Source organism: Sus scrofa, chromosome 13, assembly GCF_000003025.6.
Source record: "Sus scrofa isolate TJ Tabasco breed Duroc chromosome 13, Sscrofa11.1, whole genome shotgun sequence".
NCBI classification, from domain to species: Eukaryota; Metazoa; Chordata; class Mammalia; order Artiodactyla; family Suidae; genus Sus; species Sus scrofa.
This window is the reverse complement of record NC_010455.5, coordinates 82517105-82537836: the sequence shown is the minus strand read 5'-3', so window position 1 is coordinate 82537836 and position 20732 is coordinate 82517105. Positions and strand designations below refer to the sequence as shown.

General features: G+C 40.2%; 1 protein-coding gene and 1 long non-coding RNA gene across 5 annotated transcripts in view; one reads left to right on the top strand and one right to left on the bottom strand.

Moving 5' to 3' along the window:
* LOC102160777 overlaps positions 1–20732 on the top strand; it is a 106334-nt gene that overhangs the window by 10604 nt on the left and 74998 nt on the right. The gene's annotated exons all lie outside the window — the stretch shown is intronic.
* LOC100515582 overlaps positions 1–20732 on the bottom strand; it is a 59510-nt gene that overhangs the window by 7385 nt on the left and 31393 nt on the right. For 2 of the 4 annotated variants that reach the window (XM_021069546.1, XM_021069548.1), the window contains 2 exons: positions 9398–9530; positions 2690–2796 (listed from right to left, as the gene is read on the bottom strand). In XM_021069546.1, coding sequence (XP_020925205.1) covers positions 2690–2796; positions 9398–9530 — 240 coding nt within the window. Of the gene's footprint in view, positions 1–1822; positions 2797–9397; positions 9531–20732 lie in introns of those variants that run through there. The other 2 variants (XM_013982099.2, XM_021069547.1) reach the window with 2 other exon arrangements.

Here is a 20732-nt window from a genome sequence, read left to right as displayed (position 1 = left end):
ATCTTTCCATCTCAGTAAAGTTGAAAACTCAAGTCCTTATAATTGTCTAGAAGGCCCCTTGCCCTCCATGTTTACTTCTTGGAATTTTTGTCCTATTCCTTTCTCATTCTCTCTGATTGCATGGCAGTCACATTGGCTGCCTTACTGGCACTAGAACACACCAGATAGGCTCCTGCCTCAAGGCCTTTGCACTTGCTATTCCATTTGCCTGGAATGTGCGGCTCCCAGCTTTCTACATGGCTTGTTCCCTCCCTCCTTCCCAGCTTTAGTCAAATGTCCCTTAGTACAGCTTTCCTGGGTGGCACTAACTGAAATTGCAGCCCTCATGCACCAACGTGCACACTCAATCTCCTGTTCTTGCTTTATTTTTCCCTTAAATATAATCCCCATCTGATATACAATAGTCTGCATTTTACTTCTTTTTGAAATTGTTGTTGTTGTTTACTGTCTCATTCACCACTAGGAAGTTAAGCCCAATCAAGGTAGGTATTCTCTTCTTTGCTCAACTCCCAGCTTCTCGAACAGGGCCTGGCATACAATAGGCATTTAATAAATGTTTATGAAAGAAATAAATATAAATAAATGAAGTCACCCCGAAGTAGTTCATTACAAAAAATTACGCAAAAAACGACCCTGTAAGATGTGGATAGCAGTTTGTCCTTGTGTTAAATTTCTTTTTTAAAAAAGTGAGGTTTCTGTTGTTTCTGAGGAAGCTTTCATTGTGTATGTTGTATTAGTAAAGATAGGTCATTAAGAACTCTTTGGCAGGCAAATGCATAACCTTAGGCTATTAATTTAGATTTCGTGAGGTGGGAGGGGAGGTAGAATTAGAATTAGAAATTAGCTTGTTAACTTGCTAACGACAATACAGAAGCAATCAGAAGAAAATTAGTTCTATAATCAGTGATAGTACTAACTGCTTTTAATGTTTAAAATGGTGCCATTAGGGCTAAATGGCCAGATAGTTTTCCTACAGAATCCAACCCGGTAACCCTGTTTTGAAGAATCTTGGTGTTCAAACCAGCAATCTGATTGAACTGCTCCATAAGAAATATCTCACTGTAATTTTGGTTCAAAATATGGATGCATTAAAGCTACTTACATACTACCACATTTGGGAAGTATTTCTTGAACTAGAAATTACTTTTTAATGCTTTTTAAACGAGTATTTTCAGGTGGGTATTTCATGATCATCTTCCCATTTATGCAACTAGAACTATTTACTAAGCAATGTCTTGCAACTCCAAATATATGCTTAGTAGTAATCATTTTCCATCAAACCATCTGAGGCTGCCCATTATTAGCACCCACTACAGAAATGGTCAGTGGACTGCCTGCTGCCTTATGATGTCTTCTGGTGTAGTGTGTTATGAAAACGTTACTACAGTGCCAAGAAAAAACAAAGTCATTAACCTGCCTTCAGTTTATTGAGCCTTAAGTTAAATTTGAATTAATTTTAACAGAATAATTCTGTTGAATTTAAATTCAACTCAAATGGACTAGGAAGTAGATGTTCTGTTTCCCTAAAATGAAGGGAGAATTTAAAAATCTTGGAATCATTTGATTGGCTGTTAAGAAATGGCAATACAGTAGTTTTAGTTTAAAAATGGCAATGAAGGAGTTTCCATCATGGTGCAGGGGAAACGAATCCGAGTAGGAACCATGAGGTTGTGGGTTTGATCCCTGGCCTCGATCAGTGGGTTAAGGATCCAGTGTTGCCGGCTGTGGCGTAGGCCAGAAGTTGTAGCTCCGATTCGACCCCTAGCCTGGGAACCTCCATATGCTGTGGGTATGGCCCTAAAAAGCAAAAAAAAAAAAAAAAAAAAAAAAAAAAGCAGTAGATAGTAGTATTATAATTCTCTCTAAAACTATCAGTGTTAAAAATTGCCATCTTAAATTGTCATGTCTCCAAGACTGTTTTATTGTAGAAATGATAAAAAAAAAACTGGTTGTTTATATCACTTAATTCTTTCCACATAACCTACCAGATTGTGCACCAAGATTTCTCCCTGTTTTGTTAACGCTGAATTTGGATTTTCAAATGTATTTATGATGCCTTTCATTGAGATTTATTTAAAATGACATTTCCTCATCACTCTGTCAGCAGTAGGAGTGGCTGTCATTAATTCTGGCCATGCATATTGTGAAGGAGAGGACAGGCGTGGCCAATACTAAACAGCTTGTTCCATATGTGATTCTCTTATTTTCAAAGGATTACATGATCATAAAATACCGTTAATGCTCTCTCTATGCCAGTTACACTTTAACCATTCTTTGATGATATAGGAAGCACATCAGAATTTTATGAGGGCTGTTACTTGAGTTTTCCAGTTGATACCTGGAGAAATCTTTGCAGGTTGGGTTGCGGAGAAGAATAGAGAATGAGAGTTCCTCAGAGAGTAGGTGAGGATGAGAGACAAGGAAGAAGAGAACAATAAAGAAAATTTCACTTTAACAGCATTCATTACTTAAAGACTACATTTGTCATCGAAGAGCTCTTGAACTTTGTGCAAATCATAGGACAAACTGACACAGTCGTGGCCAGCCTGTGTCAGTGCTCCTGGTCACCATTTAGCTCAGGCCAGTTATTTTAGGGAAAAAGTGGAGCAAGTTGTGACTAGTGCATGCAGCCTTTAGGAAAGAGCGGCTGTGGACAGATGGAGGGAAACAGAAACTGAAAACACCCTACCTGTCTTTCTGGCTCTCAGTGCTTCAAGAATGTCAGCAGCAGCCATTTCTCCCAGGACATTGTTTCCAAGGTCAATCTCCCTTAAATGGGCAGAGTATTTGATCAGGCTGACCAGAGAAAATGACAGAACAAAAGCGGTGTTGTGCCAAGTGTGGTTACTCACAGAAACTCAATCCAGTTATTGTGGTGTATGCGCTGTTGTTTTAGGTCCTCTCCACCCTTTCCACCTCCCTTCTAGAGATGAGGCACTGACCCAATTTGAAACTGGAGACATCTTGAGTCCAGTTTTTTTTTTCTCCCTCCAATTTAATCTCTCTGGTTTGGATGCCTCTTCTAAGTAAGTAGATAGGATAAAGATTTTTAGTTCCCTTAAATCTTCCATTCACTTATTTACTCAAAATATATGCTGTGTCATTGTGTAGCTTCTTGGTCTTTCAGATTTTACACACCAGTGAAATGTCAAATAACTTGAGGAGACAGCCAAAGGTCAGTTTGGTAATATTTAGTGTGTCAAATAAATAACTTACCTAGAAATACTATAAAAGAACATATTTTTATATAAATTTAAGAAGAGCACTGTCTCAAAATAAAGGACAGCCTTTTAAATCAAGTAAGTTTAGCTTTATGAAAAATGAAGAAATGTCTTTATTTTTCTAATCTCTTTGAGAATTACTTAAACTCATTCATTCATGTCCTGGCCTTGGCCTGCCATCTGAACTTTGGGAATCTCTGGCATTGTGAGTGGATATGGCATTTGGGCAAAGGCCTGGGTTCCTGGTCAGTTTCTACCTTTTGCTAACTCTGCGATCGTGGACAGGCCATGTGCCTTCTTGGATCTTACCTTTCTCATCTGTAAATTTGATCTCAAAAGGGCGATTCTGCCTATTTCATAAGGCTGCAGTAAAATAGAATGAGGCAGTTTCTATGAAAGCATCTTGCAAAGTGCAATACCAATGATGCTATTAATACTGAATGCATACTAACTAAATACATATTAAGTACCTAACATTGCAGGGATTAAAAGGAATTTAGCACATGTCTTCTGCTCTGAAAGAAATTATCAGATGACTATAAATAAATCAATTTTGAACCCTTTACCATATGGGGATATGAAATATCAGTTAAGGCCGTAGTGAATACAAGGCTATTTTCTTGCTCCCTGTACACATTTTCTATTGATTCAGAAGCCAGAATTCAAGGCCGAGGCTGAAGAGTCCTGCCAGACTTTGCCTCTTGAAGGTCTTGCTCCCAAGGAAACTAATCAGCACCTGACAGTCTTTGGCTTTCTGAACTGCCTAACTGTAGAGTTCCTTCAGACAAGATGTAGGAGAGCAGAGATGCTTCAAGGAGGAAGCAGGGAGAGGGGACATACAGAAGGATAGTGGAGAGTATTGAAGACAGACTTCACAACTCAACAATTCTACATCTAGATCTGATTCCAGAGGCCATGGATTTAACCACTACACTTCACAGGCCTCACAAAAGCTGTGATTTTATGGAGCATTTACTATGCACCAGATGTTAGCATGGCCACCCACATGCTTAAGCACTTATGGCTGGTACAAAGGGGACTTCCAAGGGTAGGAGTGGAACTGAAATTCAGCCAAGCTCTGAAGCACAGACCTGGAAGGGGTAACTTCCTTTGACTCATTGGTGGGGGTAGAACCTTTTAATTCATCTGCCCAAAGGAGCTCTTTTTCTAATTTGTGTAAAGTTGCTAGCTGGAGCCTCAGGCACTATATTTAGCACCTAACATATATGATCTCATTTACCCTATAACAATCTCTTGAGTTAGACACTGTTATTATCCACATTTTCGCAAATGAGGAACTGAGATACAGAGAAGTTATTTAACCTGCCTAAGATTAAATCCAGCAGGATAGGAACTCAGGCAGTCTGTTTGAAACTAACCGTGAAGCATGATTTGAGTATACCAAGAAAATGTTTTTTCAGTAGTTTTCAATATTCACACTTTAAAAAAGAGAACAAAAATATTTAAGTATTTACCATCAGAATTAAACAAACACAGGAAAGGAATTCCTGGCACTGATGCACCTTGTTAGTGGTATTTATGTCCCTGTCACACAGAGCTAGCAGTTGTGCAGGGCTCCATGCTCAGAGGGCTCCTCACTTGGTTTAATGTTATTATCATCTTGAAATTCTTTTTTTTTTTTTTTTGTCTTTTTGCCTTTTCTAGGGCCGCTCCCACGGCATATGGAGGTTCCCAGGCTAGGGGTCCAGTCGGAGCTGTAGGCGCCACCCTACGCCAGAGCCACAGCAACGCGGGATCCGAGCCACGTCTGCGACCTACACCACAGCTCAGGGCAACGCTGGATCCTTAACCCACTGAGCAAGGGCAGGGATCGAACCCGCAACCTCATGGTTCCTAATTGGATTCCTTAACCACTGCGCCATGACAGGAATTCCTCATCTTGAAATTCTTAATAATATTTGAACAAGGGCCCATGAGTTTCCATTTGCATTGGGTTCCTACAAATTCTGTAGCTAGTCATATACAGTGTGGTCAGAGCAAACGCAAAATCTGACTAATGGTCAGCTTTAAGTAACTGTACTGTACTGTCAGTCTATTGGATGAATCCTGGTCAGAGGGAGGCCTGACTCATAAAAGGGGAACCAGCAGGGTTCCTGCACCTAAACTTACATTTGGTTTTTGCCTTAAACTCAAAGAAGTCATTGATATTGTCTTTAGGGGTAGACTTAAGCAGCAAACCTAGATAAAGCCTCATCACAGTGCAAAAGCTGGTCTATGGGCCAGCTGATCTGAAGGTGAGGCTAGATCCATGTGGTCCTGAGAGTGAATAGGGCCAGTGGGCAGGCAGATGGTTAGTGACCATAATCTCCATCATCAAATCTTCCCTAAGATAAATACATATGCATAAGCCATCCCATGTAAATATTCAATTAAGCAGACTTCTGGAGCTGACTTCGCTAGCAGGCCCCATGATAAGTTCCTTGCCTTCCTATCCATCCACTGAGCGCTTCCTTTGTAGATACTCAGGACCCTCAATGATAAAGGTGAGGAGCCATAAATCTGTCCCTCTAAGTACTTCTGGAGTCTGTTCAGTCATCCTCCAACTTGCTCTACAGCTGGCCCAGAACTGGGCCTGCCCAGGTAGGTGTGGAGGGTTGTGAAGATGGTGCGTCTACTTCTAGGGCACCAGGTTGTCAGCACTGTAGAGAGGTGCAGAAGGAAAATGGGTGTTGGATCTGCAAAAATGGAAATGAGGAGTTCTTGTCGTGGCTCAGTGGTTAACGAACCTGACTGGCATCTGTGAGGACGCAGGTTTGATCCCTGGCCCCATGCCCTGAGCTGTGGTGTAGATCGCAGATGTGGCTTGGATCCTTTGTTGCTATGGCCCTGGCGTAGTCTGGCGTCCACAGCTCTTATTGGACCCCTAGCCTAGGAACCTCCATATGCCCATGGGTGTGGCCCTAAAAAGACAAAAAGACAAAAAAAAAAAAAAAAGTGGAAATGAGGAGGGGAGCTATCCTTGAGGTGATCGTGCAGCTCACTTCAAAAGTCACATCAGAAAGTCATCCTTTGGAGGTCCCATCATGGGTCAGTGGTTAACGAATCTGATTAGGAATGATGAGGTTGTGGGTTCAACCCCTGGCCTTGCTCAGAGGGTTGGGGATCTGGCGTTGCTGTGAGCTGAGGTGTAGGTCGCGGACGCAGTTCAGATCCTGCGTTGCTGTTGCTGTGGTGTGGGCCTGTGGCAGCTACAGCTCTGATTGGACCCCTGTCTGGGAACCTCCATGTGCCGTGGGAGCAGCCCTAGAAAGGGCAAAAAGACAAAAAACAAACAAACAAACAAAAGTCATCCATTGCCTATGAGATACGGTGAGGTTGAAAAGGTCCAGAATAGATGAATGATACAGAGACCATGGATGTTAAATTTGGACTAAGCTGACTTTATGAATTTACATTGTAGGTCACTAGAGTAGTAAAGGGCAAGTCTTAAAAGCGGCTAGAGAAAAAAAGACAAACTGTGTTCAAAAGAACAAGGATAAAAGTGACAGCAGACGTCAGAAACAACACAAGCAGAAGACAGTGGAGCAACATCTTGAAAGTATTAACTGTCAACCAATAATTCTATATCCAGAAAAAAAGACTTTAAAAATGAAGGCAAAAAAGACTTTTAAACATACTAAAGCTCAGAGAGTTCATTACCAATAGGTAAGGACTATTAAAAATGTTTAAGGTCCTTCAAATAAAAGATAAAAGGAAAATGATACTAGGTAGAAATTTGGATATATCCAAAGGATTCAAGAATGATAGAAATAGTAAATATGTGAATAAGTATAAAAGACTTTCCCCTCTTATTTTTTTTTTTTTCTGGCCGTACTTGTGGTATATAGAAGTTGAAGGCCAAGGATCGAATTGGTCCACAGCTGCAACTTATGCCATAGCTGCAGCAATGCCAGATCTTTAACCTACTGCACCAGGCCAGGGATTGAATCCACACTGCCTCACAGACAATGCTGGATTCTTAACAGACTGGTATCCATGGTGCAGCAGGAGCTCCCTTTCCCCTCTAATTTTTAAAAAAATAATTAACTGCTTAAAACAAACACAATACTGTATTCTGGCATTTATAACACTTGTGAAAATAAAATATGTGACAACAATTGAACAAAAGTTGGAGGGAATGGAAACACATTGTTAAAAGATTTTTTAAAATCCCCCTATGGCTTTGCCTACGGCATATAGAAGTTCCCAGGCCAGGGAGTGAATCCAGGCTGCACTTGCAACCTGCACTGCAGCTGCAGCAATGCTGGACTCTTTTAACCCACTGCACCAGGCCAGGGATTGAACGTGCACCTCTGCCATGACTCGAGCCATTGCAGTTGGATTATTAACCCACTGTGCCATGGCAGGAACTTGTAAGATTCTTATACAATAAGTGAAATAGTATATTATTTGAAGATAAATTGTAATGTTGAAACAAATAGTGTAAACACTAGAGCAACCACGAAAAAAAAAAGACTAAGAAATATAGTTAGTGAAACTATAAAAGAGATAAAAATGGAATTATAAACATTACTCAATCCAAAAATAAGCAGAAAAATAGTTAAATGGAACAAATAGATGAAACAAATAGAAAACAAATGGTGTGATGGTAGATTAAAAACCCAAACAGGAGTTCCCACTGTGGCGTAGTGGGTTAAGAATCTGACTGCAGTGGCTTGGGTTGCTATAGAGATGTGGGTTCAGTCTCTCGCCCAGCACAGTGAGTTAAAGGATCCAGCATTGCCAAAGGGTCACAGATGTGGCTCAGATTCAATCTCTGGCTCAAGACCCTCCATGTGCTGTGGGCATGACCAGTAAAATAAATAAAATAAAAACGCAGTCATGTTGATAATCATATTAAATGTAATGGTCTAAACAACAATTAAAAGACATGAATTGTCAAAATGGATATTTAAAAAAAGATCTCAAGTACATGCTGTCTACAGGAAACCCAGTTTGGATATAAAAACAGATTGAAAAAAGGATAGAGGAGTTCCCCTCATGGTTCAGTGGCTAATGAATCCAACTAGTATCCATGAGGACGTGGGTTCAGTTCCTGGCCTTGCTCAGTGGGTTAAGGATCCTGTGTCGCCATGAGCTATGGTGTAGGTCACAGATGCGACTTGAATATTGTGTTGCTGTGGCTGTGGCATAGGCCAGCAGCCACTCCGATTCGAGCCCTAGCCAGGAAACTCCATATGCTGTGGGTGCAGCCCTAAAAAGACAAAAGACAAAAAAAAGAAAAAGAAAAAGAAAAAAGAATAGAGACAGATATAACATGCTAATATTAATCAAAAGAAGATTGGAGTGGCTGTATTAGATGCTGGCCTACAACACAGCTATAGCAATGCCACATCTGAATCACAGTTTATGCAATCCCAGATCCTTAACCCACTGAGCAAGGCCAGGGATTGAACCCACAACCTCATGGATTCTAGTAGGGTTCGTTAACCACTAAATCACGACAGGAACTCGAGGAATCTTTTTCTTTTAAAATAATAACCATCAACTAGCCTTCAAGCCTCAAATCTTGGCTATGTTCTGTTGACCTTGATTGCCCCAACAAGTACTGATATACTAAGACGGTATAGCTTAGAGCCAATCCAGGAAGCTTTCTTATAGTGCTGCAAATGGTCACTTGTGGATTGGCCCACTGGATGTGCATTCAGGAAAGTGGACAGGGAGATGTCCAAGGTTGTGAAGATAAATGTGGCAAGGAAATATTTTGTTTTCCAGAAGCTTTTGAGAATAACTCTTTTTCCCTAAGAAGGGGGAGACAACTAATCAAACACAAAAGACACTCTTGAGTAGGCTGCCTTTCTTTCTCAGATCACCTTGCTTACATTTTACATGATAGCTCAACCTTAGGAGAAAAAACTCTGGAAGTCATACCTCTTGCCTCTCCTTAGTTATCAACTTCTTAAAATGGCTCTTCTATTGAGGTCTTTGAGACCCCTTTGTGGGTTCACATACAACTGTCTGTCATGCCATTTTAATGATTTCAGGCCTTGTAGGTATCACGTACCAAGAGCAAGATGGGTCACTGCTTCCTTCTTAACTGAAAAATTTCACTTGGCACTGATAACAGGCTGCAGTTAAATCATTGTCCCCATGATTTAACCCACACACCTAGTTCTGGATGGTGAACAAATAAAGCCTCTCAATTTTCTACTCACCATGTTAAAATTTGAGTGAATTCCAGCAAGTTATTTTCTCCTTCTTTTCCTTTTCCATCTATGCCATTATCTGCCAAATACAACTTCACTAACCAAGGTCCAACTTCCGAATTTTTAAGTTTTTTCTTGATTCCTGACAAAAAATTAGAGTATTTTATTATTTTTAGACAATAGTTCCTCTGTTCCACCTGCTAAATTGTTTCTTTTTTTTTTTTAAGATTGCACTGATCTGACTAGTGCGAATAGATGCATTTTGTAGTATATCAAGGAAATACATATAATTTTAAAAAACTACTGAGCACATCCTTTATTCTTTACCATAGCAACCCTAACATTGATCTGTATGAAAGAAAATCTCATTTAACTTTTTTTCACTTTTTAAAAATTTTGTTGAAGTATAGTTGATTTATAATGTTGTGATAACTTCTGCTGCAAAGTGATTCAGTTAAACATACACACACATCCATTTTTCAGGTTCTTTTCCCATACAGATTATCACAGAATATTGGGTAGAGTTGTTGTGCTATAGAGCAAGTCCCCATGGGTCAATCATTCCATATAGCAAGTGTGCATATACCAGTCCCAAACCCCCAGCCTATCCCTTCCCCACACCCGTCCCCTTTGATAAGCATAAGTTTGTTTTCAAAGTCTATGAGTCTGTTTCTGTTCTGCAAATAAGTTCATTTTTATCCCTTTTTTATATTCCACATAGAAAGATATCATATGATGTTTGTCTTTCTCTGACTTACTTCACTGGTATGATCATCTCTAGGTCCATTTGTGTTGTTGTAAATGTCATTATTTCATTCTTTTCTATGGCTCAGTAATATTCCATTGTATATATTTATATCTTTATCCATTCCTCTGTCGATAGACATTTAGATTGCTTCCATGTCTTGGTTATTAGAAATAATACTGCATTGAACATTGGGGTGCATGTGTCCCAGGAGTGGGATTGCCGTATCACATGGTAGTTTCATTTTTAGTTTTTTGGGGAACCTCTGTACTGTTTTCCATAGTGATTGAATCAATTCCCCCCAACACTGTTAGGAGGGTTCCCTTTTTTCTGCATCCTTTCCAGCATTTATTATTTGTAGATTTTTAAAATTAAGGGTATTCTGGCTGGTGTAAAGTGGTACTTCATAGTAGTTTTGATTTGTACTTCTCAAATAATTACTGATGTTGAGCATCTTTTCATGTGTTTTTTGGCCATCTGTGTGTTTTTTTCAGAGAAGTATCTATTTAAATCTTCTGCCCATTTTTGATTGAGTTTTTTGTTGTTTTGATATTGAATTACATGAGCTGTTTGTATATTTTGGAGATTAACCCCTTTTGGTCGCTTTGGGAATATTTTCTCCCATTCTGTGGGTTCTCTTTTCCTTTTGTTTATGGTCTCCTATGCTGAATAAAAATTTTAAATTTAATTAGGTCCCATTTGTTTTTTTGTTTTTGTTTGTTTGTTTTGGTCTTTTTAGGGCTGCACCCAAGGCTTATGGAAATTCCCAGGCTAGGGGTCAAACTGGAGCTGTAGCTGCTAGCCACAGCCACAGCCACTGCAATGCAAGATCTGAGCGGAGTCTGCAACCTACACCACAGCTCACTGCAACGCCGGATCCTTAACCCATTGAATGAGGCCAGGGATTGAACCTGTATCCTCATGGGTACTAGTCAGGTTCATTACTGCTAAGCCACAGTGGGAACTCCCGTTTATTTTTGTTTTTATTTTCATTACTCTAGGAGGTGGATCTGAAAAGATACTGCTGTGGTTTATGTCAGAGAGTGTTTTGCCTATGTTTTCCTCTAAGAGTATTATAATATCTGTTCTTATATTTAAGTCGTTAATCCATTTTAAGTTTATTTTTGTGTTTGGTGTTAGAAAGTGTTCTAATTTCATTCTTTTACATGTAATTGTCCAGTTTTGCCAGCACCACTATTAAAGAGACTATATTTTCCCCATTGTATATTCTTACCTCCTTTGTTGTAGATTAGTTACCATAGGTGTGTGGGTTTATTTCTGGATTTTTTATGCTGTTCCATTGATCTATATTTCTGTTTTTGTGCCAGTACCATACCATTTTGTTGACTGTAGCTTTGTAGTCTAGTCTGAAGCCAGGAGCCTGATTCCTCCAGTTCCCTTTTTCTTTTTCAGGATTGATTTGGCTATTTGGGGTCTTTTGTGTTTCCAATTAAAACAAAATTTTAAAGTTTTTTTGTTCTAGTTCTGTGAAAAAATGCCATCAGTAATTTGATAGGGATTACATTGAATCTGTAGATTGCCTTTGCTTTTTGTTTGTTTTTTAATTTTTTTTAAACTTTTTTTGTCTTTTTGCCTTTTCTAGGGCAGCTCCCGTGGCATATGGAGGTTCCCAGGCTAGGGGTCCAATCAGAGCTATAGCCACTGGCCTACACCAGCGCCACAGAAACGTGGGATCTGAGCCGCGTCTGTGACCTACACCACAGCTCACGGCAATGTCAGATCCTTAACCCACTGAGCAAGGCCAGGGATCGAACCTGCAACCTCATGGTTCCTAGTTGGATTCATTAACTACTGAGCCATGACGGGAACTCTGCCTTTGAGTAATATAGTCGTTTTGACAATATTAAATCTTTTAATCCAAGAATGTGGTACATCTTTTCATCTATTGTGTCATCTTCAGTTTCTTTCATCAGCCTCTTATAGTTTTCAGAGTACAGGTCTTTTGCCTCCTTAGGTAGGTTTATTCCTAGATATTTTATTCTTTTTGATGTGATGGTAAGTGAGATTTTTTCTGTAATTGCTCTTTCCTATCTTTCATTGTTAGCATATAGATGTTCAATAGATTTCTGTGCATTAATTTTGTATCCTGCAACTTTACTGAATTCATCGATGAGCTCTAGTTTCTGGTAGCATCTTTAGGATTTTCTATGTATAGTATCATGTCATTTGCAAATAGTGACAGCTTTACTTCTTCTTTTCCAATCTGAATTCCTTTTATTTCTTTTTATTCTCTTATTTCCATGACTGGGACATCCAAACTATGTTGAATCAAAGTGGCAAGAATGGACATCCTTGTCTTGTTCTTGATCTTAGTGGGAATTCCTTTAGTTTTTCACTGTGAGAATGATGTTAGCTGTGCGTTTGTCACTTATGGCCTTTATTATATTGAGCGAGTGTTCCTTCCTCTTCAGTTTTTTGGAATAGCTTCAGAAGGACAGGTGCTAACTCTTCTCTGAATGTTTGATAGAATTCACCTGTGAAGCCATCTGGTCCTGGAGTTTTGTTTGTTGGAAATTTTTAAATCTCAGTTTGAATTTCAGAATTTGTGATTGGCTTATTCATCTCTTCTATTTCTTCCTGGTTCAGTCTTGGAAGATTGTACCCTTATAAGAACTTGCCCATTTCTTCTAGGTTGTCCATTTTATTGGCATATTGTTGCTTGTAGTAGTCTCTTATGATCCTTTGCATTTCTGTGATGTCCATTCTAACTCCTCCTTTTTTCAATTCTGATTTTATTGATGTGAACCCTCTCCCTTTTTTTTCCTTGATGAGTGTGGCTAAGGGTTTAGCAATTTTGTTCATCTTTTCAAAGACTGGATTTTAGTTTCATTGATCATTTCCGTTGTTTTGTTTCATTTCTATTTCATTTATTTCTTCTCTGATCTTTATGATTTATTTGCTTCTGCTGACTGGGTTTTGTTATTCCTTCTTTAGTTGCTTTAGGTGTAAAGTTAGGTTGTTTATTTGAGATTTTTCTTGTTTCCTGAGATAAGCCTGTACTGCTGTAATCTTCCCTCTTACAACTGTTTTGCTGCATCCTCTAAGTTTTGGATCATTGCATCTTTGTTGACATTTGTCTCGAGGTATTGTTTGATTTCCTCAGTGATCCATTGGTTGTTTAGTAGCATATTGTTTAGTCTTTAAGTGTGTTTTTTGCATTTTTCTTGTAGTTGATTTACAGCCTTAATAGCATCAAAAAAGATGTTCATGGTATTTCATTTTTCTTAAATTTACTGAAGCTTGATTTGTGGTCCAAAATGTGATCTATCCTAGAGAATGTTCCATGTGCACTTGAGAAGAATGTGTATTCTGTTCTTTGCAGATGAAATGTTCTATAAATAACTCTTAAGTCCATCTGGTCTAACACATCATTTAAGGACAGTCTTTCCTTATTGATTTTCTGTTTAGATGATCTATCCATTGCTGCAAGTGGGATGGTAAAGTCCCCAACTATTATTATATTATTGTTGATTTCTCTGTTATGGCCCTTAGCATTTGCCTTATATATTGATGTGTTCCTATGTTGGGAGTGTTATTGATGTGAACCCTCTCCTTTTTTTTTCCTTGATGAGTGTGGCTAAGGGTTTAGCAATTTTGTTCATCTTTTCAAAGACTGGATTTTAGTTTCATTGATCATTTCCGTTGTTTTGTTTCATTTCTATTTCATTTATTTCTTCTCTGATCTTTATGATTTATTTGCTTCTGCTGACTGGGTTGTCTCCATCAAATCTGAATAAGAGCCTTGCTGGATAGAAAAACAATTGTTATATCTTCTTCTTGAATTGATCATATCATTTGATCATTATGTAATGTCTTTCTTTGTCTCTTTTAATCACCTTTATTTTAAAATCTATTTTATCTGATATGAGTATTGCCACTTCAGCTTTCTTGCTTGGAAATATCTTTTTCCATCCTTACTTTCAGTCTGATGTGTCCCTACAAGTTTCTTGTAGACAGCATATATATGGGTCTTGTTTTTGTATCCATTTAGCCAGTCTATGTTTTTGGTTGGAGTATTTAATCCATTTGCATTTAAGGTAATTATTGGTACATATGTTCTTTTGCCATTTTATTAATTGTTTTGGAAAAGTTTTTTTTAGTGTTTTTCCCTTCCCTTTTTTGTTCTCTTGTGGTTTGATGACTATTTTTAGTGTTGTGTTTAGATTGCTTTTTCTTATTTTTGTGTATCTATTGTGGGTTTTTTTTTTTCTTTTTTGCTTTTTAGGGCCACACCCGTGGCATATGGATGGTCCCAGGGTAGGAGTCAAATCGGAGCTACAGCCACCAGCCTGTGCCACAGCCACAGCAATGCAGGATCCGAGCTGAGTCTGTGACCTACACCACAGCTCATGGCAATGCTGGATCCTTAACCCACTAAGTGAGGCCAGGGGTCAAACACACAACCTTATGGTTACTAGTCAGATTTGTTTCTGTTGTGCCACAATTGCAACTCCTACCGTGAACTTTTGGTATAGGAGTCTATATATATATATATACATGACCGTTTTAAGTTGCTGGTCTCTTAATTACAAATGCATTTCTGGTATCTTGCATTTTTTTTTGTGTGTGTGTCTTTTTGCCATTTCTTGGGCCACTCCCGCGGCATATGGAGGTTCCCAGGGTAGGGGTCGAATCGGAGCTGTAGCCACCGGCCTATGCCAGAGCCACAGCAACACAGGATCCGAGCCTCGTCTGCAACCTACACCACAGCTCACGGCAATGCTGGATCCTTAACCCACTGAGCAAGGGCAAGGATCGAACCCGCAACCTCATGGTTCCTAGTCGGATTCGTTAACCACTGTGCCACGACAGGAACTCCCAGGTATCTTCCATTTGTACTCTCCTCTTTTCATGATTGCTAGTTTGATAGCATATTTGTGTATAGATGATTTCCTACCTTTACTATGTTTGCCTTTACTGGTGACCCTTCTCATTTGTAATTTTATTGTCTCTAGTTGTGGCCTTTTCTTTTCCACCTAGAGAAATTCTTTTTAGTATTTGTCATAAAGCTGGTTTGGTGGTGCTGAATTCTCTTAGCTTTTACTTGTCTGTAACACCTTTTGATTTCTCCATCAAATCTGAATAAGAGCCTTGCTGGATAGAGTATTTGTTGCAGATTTTTTCCTTTCATTACTTTAAGTATATTTGTAGTGCCACCTCCCTGTGGCCTGCAGAGTTGCTGCTGAAAAATCAGCTGATAACCTTATCAGGGTTCCCTTGTATGTTATTTGTTGCTTTTCCCTAGCTGCTTTCAATGTTTTCTCTTTGTCTTCAATTTTGGTCATTTTGATTAATATGTTTCAGGCTGTTCCTTCTTGGGTTTATTCTATATGATACTCGTTGTGCTTCCTGGATTTGAGTGAATGATTCCTTTCCCATGTTAGGGAGATTTTTGGCTATGATCTTTTCAAATATTTCCTCTGGCCCTTTCTCTTCTCCTTCTGACACCCCTATAATGTGAAAGTTGGTGCGTTTAATGTTGTCCCTGAGTTCTTTTAGACTGTCCTCATTTTTTTTTTTTTTTTGCTTCTTAGGTCTGCACTCGTGGCTTATGGAGGTTCCCAGGCTAGGGGTCCAATTGGAGCTACAGCTGCCGGCCTAAACCACAGCCACACAATGTAGGATCCGAGCCTCGTCTGTGTCCTACACCATAGCTCATGGCAACACTGGATCCTCAACCCACTGCACAAGGTCAGGGATCAAACCCACAACCTCATGGTTCCTAGTCGGATTCATTTCCACTGCACCATGACAGGAACTCCTCTTTATTCTGTTTAATGTCAGTGATTTCCACTGGTCTGTCTTTCATCTCCTTTATTCTTCTGTCTCTTGTATTCTGTTATTGATTCCTTATAGTGAATTTTTCATTTTGGTTATTGTGTTTTTCATCTCTGCTTGTTTGTTCTTTAAATCTTATATTTCTTCATTAAACATTTCTTTTAAATTCTCGATCTTTGCCTTTGCTTTTTCCCTCAATGGCTTGGATCATCCTACTGGCATTGCTCTAAAGTCTTTTTCATGTAGGTTGTTTATCTCCACTTCACTTAGCTGTTCTTTTGGGGTTTTGTCTTCTTTCTTCATCTGGAGCATATTTCTTTGCCATTTCATTTGGCCTAGCTTTATGTGTTTGTGGGCTCCTTTCTGTAGGCTGCAGGGTTGTAGCCTCTCTTGTTTCTGGTGTCTGCCCCTTTGTGGGTGAGGTTGATACAGGGGCTTGTGGTAGGCTTCCTGATGGGAAGGACTGGTGCCTGCCCACTAGTGGGTGGAGCTGAGTCTTGAACCTATGGTGGGTGAGGCTGAGTCTCTGGATATGATTAGAGGTGGCTTTGTGCCTGGGAGGACTTTAAGCAGCCTGTTTGATGATGGGTGGGGCTGTGTTCTCACCTTGTTTGTTGTTTGGCCTGGGGCTTCTGAGTACTTGTACCTGCAGGCTGTTGTTGAATGGGGCCAGATTTTTCTTTCCCAAAAGGGCAGCCTCCAGGAGCATCACACTGATGATTATTCCCTGGGACTTCTTCCTTCACTCAGTGTCCTGCCACCACAGTGAGCCACAGTCAACCCATGCTTTCCCAGGAGATCCTCCAAGACCTGCAGGAAGGTCTGACCCAGATTTTTATGGAGTCCTTGATTTACCCTGGGACCCAGTACACGTGAAATCCTGGGTCCACCCTTTAGGAGTAGAGTCTCTGTTCCTCCATTCTTGTGGAGCTACTGCACTCAAGCCCCGCTGGCCTTCAGTGCTCCTCCTCCAGAGACTCCTCCTCCCAATGCCAGACCACCAGGCTGGGGAATCTGATGTGGGGTTCATACTCCTGTGAGAGAGCCTCTGTGATTTATATACTTTCCAGTTTGTGGGTTGCCCACCCAGCAGGTACGGGATTGCCTATATTGTGAAAGTACCCCTCCTACCATCTCATTGTGGCTTCTTTGTCTCTGAGTGTAGGATATCTTTTGGTAGCTTCCAGTCAATTTGTTGATGATTGTTGAACAGCAATTTTGTAATTTTGGTGTTTTCATGAGAGGTGAGCCCAAGTTCTACTCTGCCATCTTGTCCCAAGTTCATCTAACATTTAAATTGTCTTTACTTTGGCTAAAGATAAAATTGATGTCTATAGAAATTTCTCACTAGAAGATCAATGCTGTTCCTAGGGGATAACCCTTTTACAGGAATTCAGCCCTTTAAAAGATCCTGCAAAGTTGTCACATTTTTTAAGCTCTAGAAGGGCAAATTTGGAGGAAGAATCATCCTGCCATCATAGATTTCATGATTGAGTTCCGAGGTCCTAGAGTCTGGTCCACCTTCATTTTTCTATCCAGCTTTCACAAAGTTCAGTGTCAGCACTGTGGGGTGGCATCATGTTCACACTTGATTTACAAGTTTAGGAGTTTGGCAAAGAAAAAAAAAATAGGAAGGGGATGGAGAAAGAGAAAAGAGCCATGGACATAGTGCTGGCTTGTCCACTCAGTAAGTATGAGATGAAAGATCTGAATCTCCAGTCCCAAAGCCAGGTTGTTTCCCAAGGGCCTCTAAATGTTTGAAGTCATATGCTTTATGTGCAACATGACCCTTGGAACCTTAGCCAACTACTTTACATGGGGCTTAACTGACAACCAATGATCAGTTCCAAAGTCAGGGAGAGACTGCATGGAACTTAGAGATGTTATATCTATATGTTGTGGATAATTTAAGGGATTTTTAAAGATTCGTTTAGCTATATACTAATTTTGCCCAACATGTTGACTTGAGAACCTAACCCCAGGACTAACAGGACTTTCCTGTACTTAAATTCATTCAGAATTCAACAAATATTTTTGAGCTCCTGTTATGTGCCGGGCAATGTACTAGGTGCTGGGAATCTGACAGGGTACAAGAGAAAACTTCTGCTCTCATGAAGCTGACATGGAGGAATATTAACTAGAGTTTGGGAAGAGCAAGGAAGACAGGCGAGTGGGTGATGACTAAGGGTACATTTTCAAGTCATGAAAGAGAGCTGACTTTTTAGGGAAGGGTGATAAATTTGGATATTGGGCCAGTCCAGTTTGCCACTTAAAGATAAAAAAAAAAAAGCATGCTTAAAAAATATTAGATCAGTTTATTTAGGTATGAATCCATAATCTGCTGGGTTGTTGAAGGGTATAGGCAGGACTTAGTTTCCTTTCATACACTGTTGAAGGGATGAAAACTAGCCCATACTTTGGTTTTACTTGGCATAAGTCTAACTGGTCCAAATGTCACTTGTCCTTACATTCAGGGTATGGGCATGGTAGCAAATGATAGCCATTATGAACAGTATAACAGTGCTGTTATACTGGCAACGTCTATCGCACACTGTAGGTATTTAATAATTGCTGAATAAATGAGTAAATTAATGAATAGTAGAGTATTGAGTGCAATCAGATTGTAGAAACTTTTATCTCACTTGTCACTATTTTTCCAAGCATAGTGTAGTTAATAATGCCTTGAGACAGCTAGTGAACACAAATAAAATACGATTTTTCTATTTATAAAATCTCCTCACAAATATAAATGCCTTTGAAAAGTTGTTGACTGCCCAGAATGATTAATGATGTATATACTGACTTCATGTGGCATTCATTTCTTTTTGCCCCCTCTGGCATGCCAGAAAGCAGTGGCGATGAAGCATGAGGCCAGGGGGGCCAAGGCCAAAGGCCATAGGCCAAATTCCTGTACAGCCATTCAGCTTTGCAAGGAAAGAAACAAAAATGGTCTTGGCCAGTCTACACCCCCAACTGAGCCAGCATGACATAGATGTGTGCCATTGGAGAGGAAGGGAGCTTCCAAGCTTGTGATTGGCCTTGTCTAGCTTGCATCCCCATGGGAAAGGCAATCCAAATCTCCCTCCAACTGGTGGTAAGAGAGGTAACAGTGTTGTCTTGACCCCTGAAAAATAACCAATTAGGAAAATGCAAGTCCAAGCCACTCTGTAGCACTTAGACCTCCAGTGAGTCACAGTGCCATGTTAGAAGGTAGGAAGGCTGATGCTACTTTAGCACAGGGATTTCTTGCTCCAGGCCTCTAACTAAAGTTCAAGCAGAACCAAATTCTTTTCTTTGGATGGAAAATGGAGTAAAGGTGGGTACCTGCTCATTCCCTGGTAATGCTTGATCCACCCCATTTGTATTCACTCCAACCTATTTTAACCTAATCTTACGGTTCTTTGCTTTAAAGCAAAAATAAGCTCACCAACAATGACTGCTTAAGTTTACCCTCCTCTGTCTCAGAGAAGTTAGCAGTGGTAATAGCAATGTCAGTTGTCCCTGAGGAAGGATGGTGTACTGAAATGAGCAGAATCTCCCTGCTAAAAATCTCTCTGGAAAATGCCGTGACTCCTCAGAAAGTCACTTGACTTCTCTGAACCTAAATGTCCTTATTGCTAACATAGAGGTCATAATACTCATCTCTTAGATGCATTACAAAGATTGTCTGGGAAGCATGATGAAACAACAGTTGTAGAAGCACATGGTACATAGCAAATAACACTGCCTGGCTTCCCAGCTTCATTTCTGGATGTTGTGTCATTGGAACCCTGGAATGGGAGCAACCTGGTGGAGAACCTCCATGTATAAGATGTCCCCACTTCTGCCACTACCTCTCTGAGGATCAGGTACATATTTCTAACAACTGCACCCCTCCCCTTGGGAGCCACACCAGACTCAGTACAGACTCACCCTACCTTGAGCTTCCTCCCATTTCTCTTTGGTTAATTGCCAAGATCTCCCCAATTGTCCCTGATTCCAGAATCCTTCTTACCACCCTCATTGAAGTGAGGCTACTAGGTCTTGTTAGTTCTCTGTCCAAAATATATCTAAACTCCATCCATCACTGCAGCCTCTGTTCTTCACTTTATCTTCTCCTGCATTAACCTTGTAAAAGCCTCCAAACTAGTCTGCCATCGTCCAGATGTCCCTGTCTCTAAAACATGTTCTGCAAAGTTGCTGGAGGTTCTTTTTTTAAAACTCCAGTTATTATGTTATTGTCTTGCTTCAAAAGTATCATGTTTCCTTCTTGGCACACAGGAAAGTGTAACTCCTTCACAGCTTTCATGGCTTTTGGCCATGTGTGTCTACTGACCTTTTCAGCTACATTTCCAGCCCTCTCCTAGTGACCACATCACACTTGCCTGTGCTGAACACACCAGGCACTTGCACCCTTCCAGGCATGCAGAAGTTCCTGGGCCAGGGATCGAACCAACGCCACAGCAGTGAACCAAGACACAGCAGTGACAATGCCAGATCCTTAACCCACTGTGCCACCAGGGAACTCTACCCTGAGTCTTTTCTCATGTGGCTCCCTTTGCCTAGAATGACCTCTCTTTCCAAGTTGATGAACCTCTTCTCATTCCTTCCAGAGAGAGCTCAATTTGCCATATGGGCCAGCTCCCAAAGGTCAAGAATAAATTTTCAGGGAACCAGAAGTTCCCCAGAGGGAGTCCACATCTCTCACTCTCTAGGCTCTTCTGAGACCACTGTGTGGGCAACATACAATCCAGAGGGCATGAGACTGTTTTGCTTAACCATTACTCAAATGTTCATCTGTGGATGCCAGATCCTGATAGG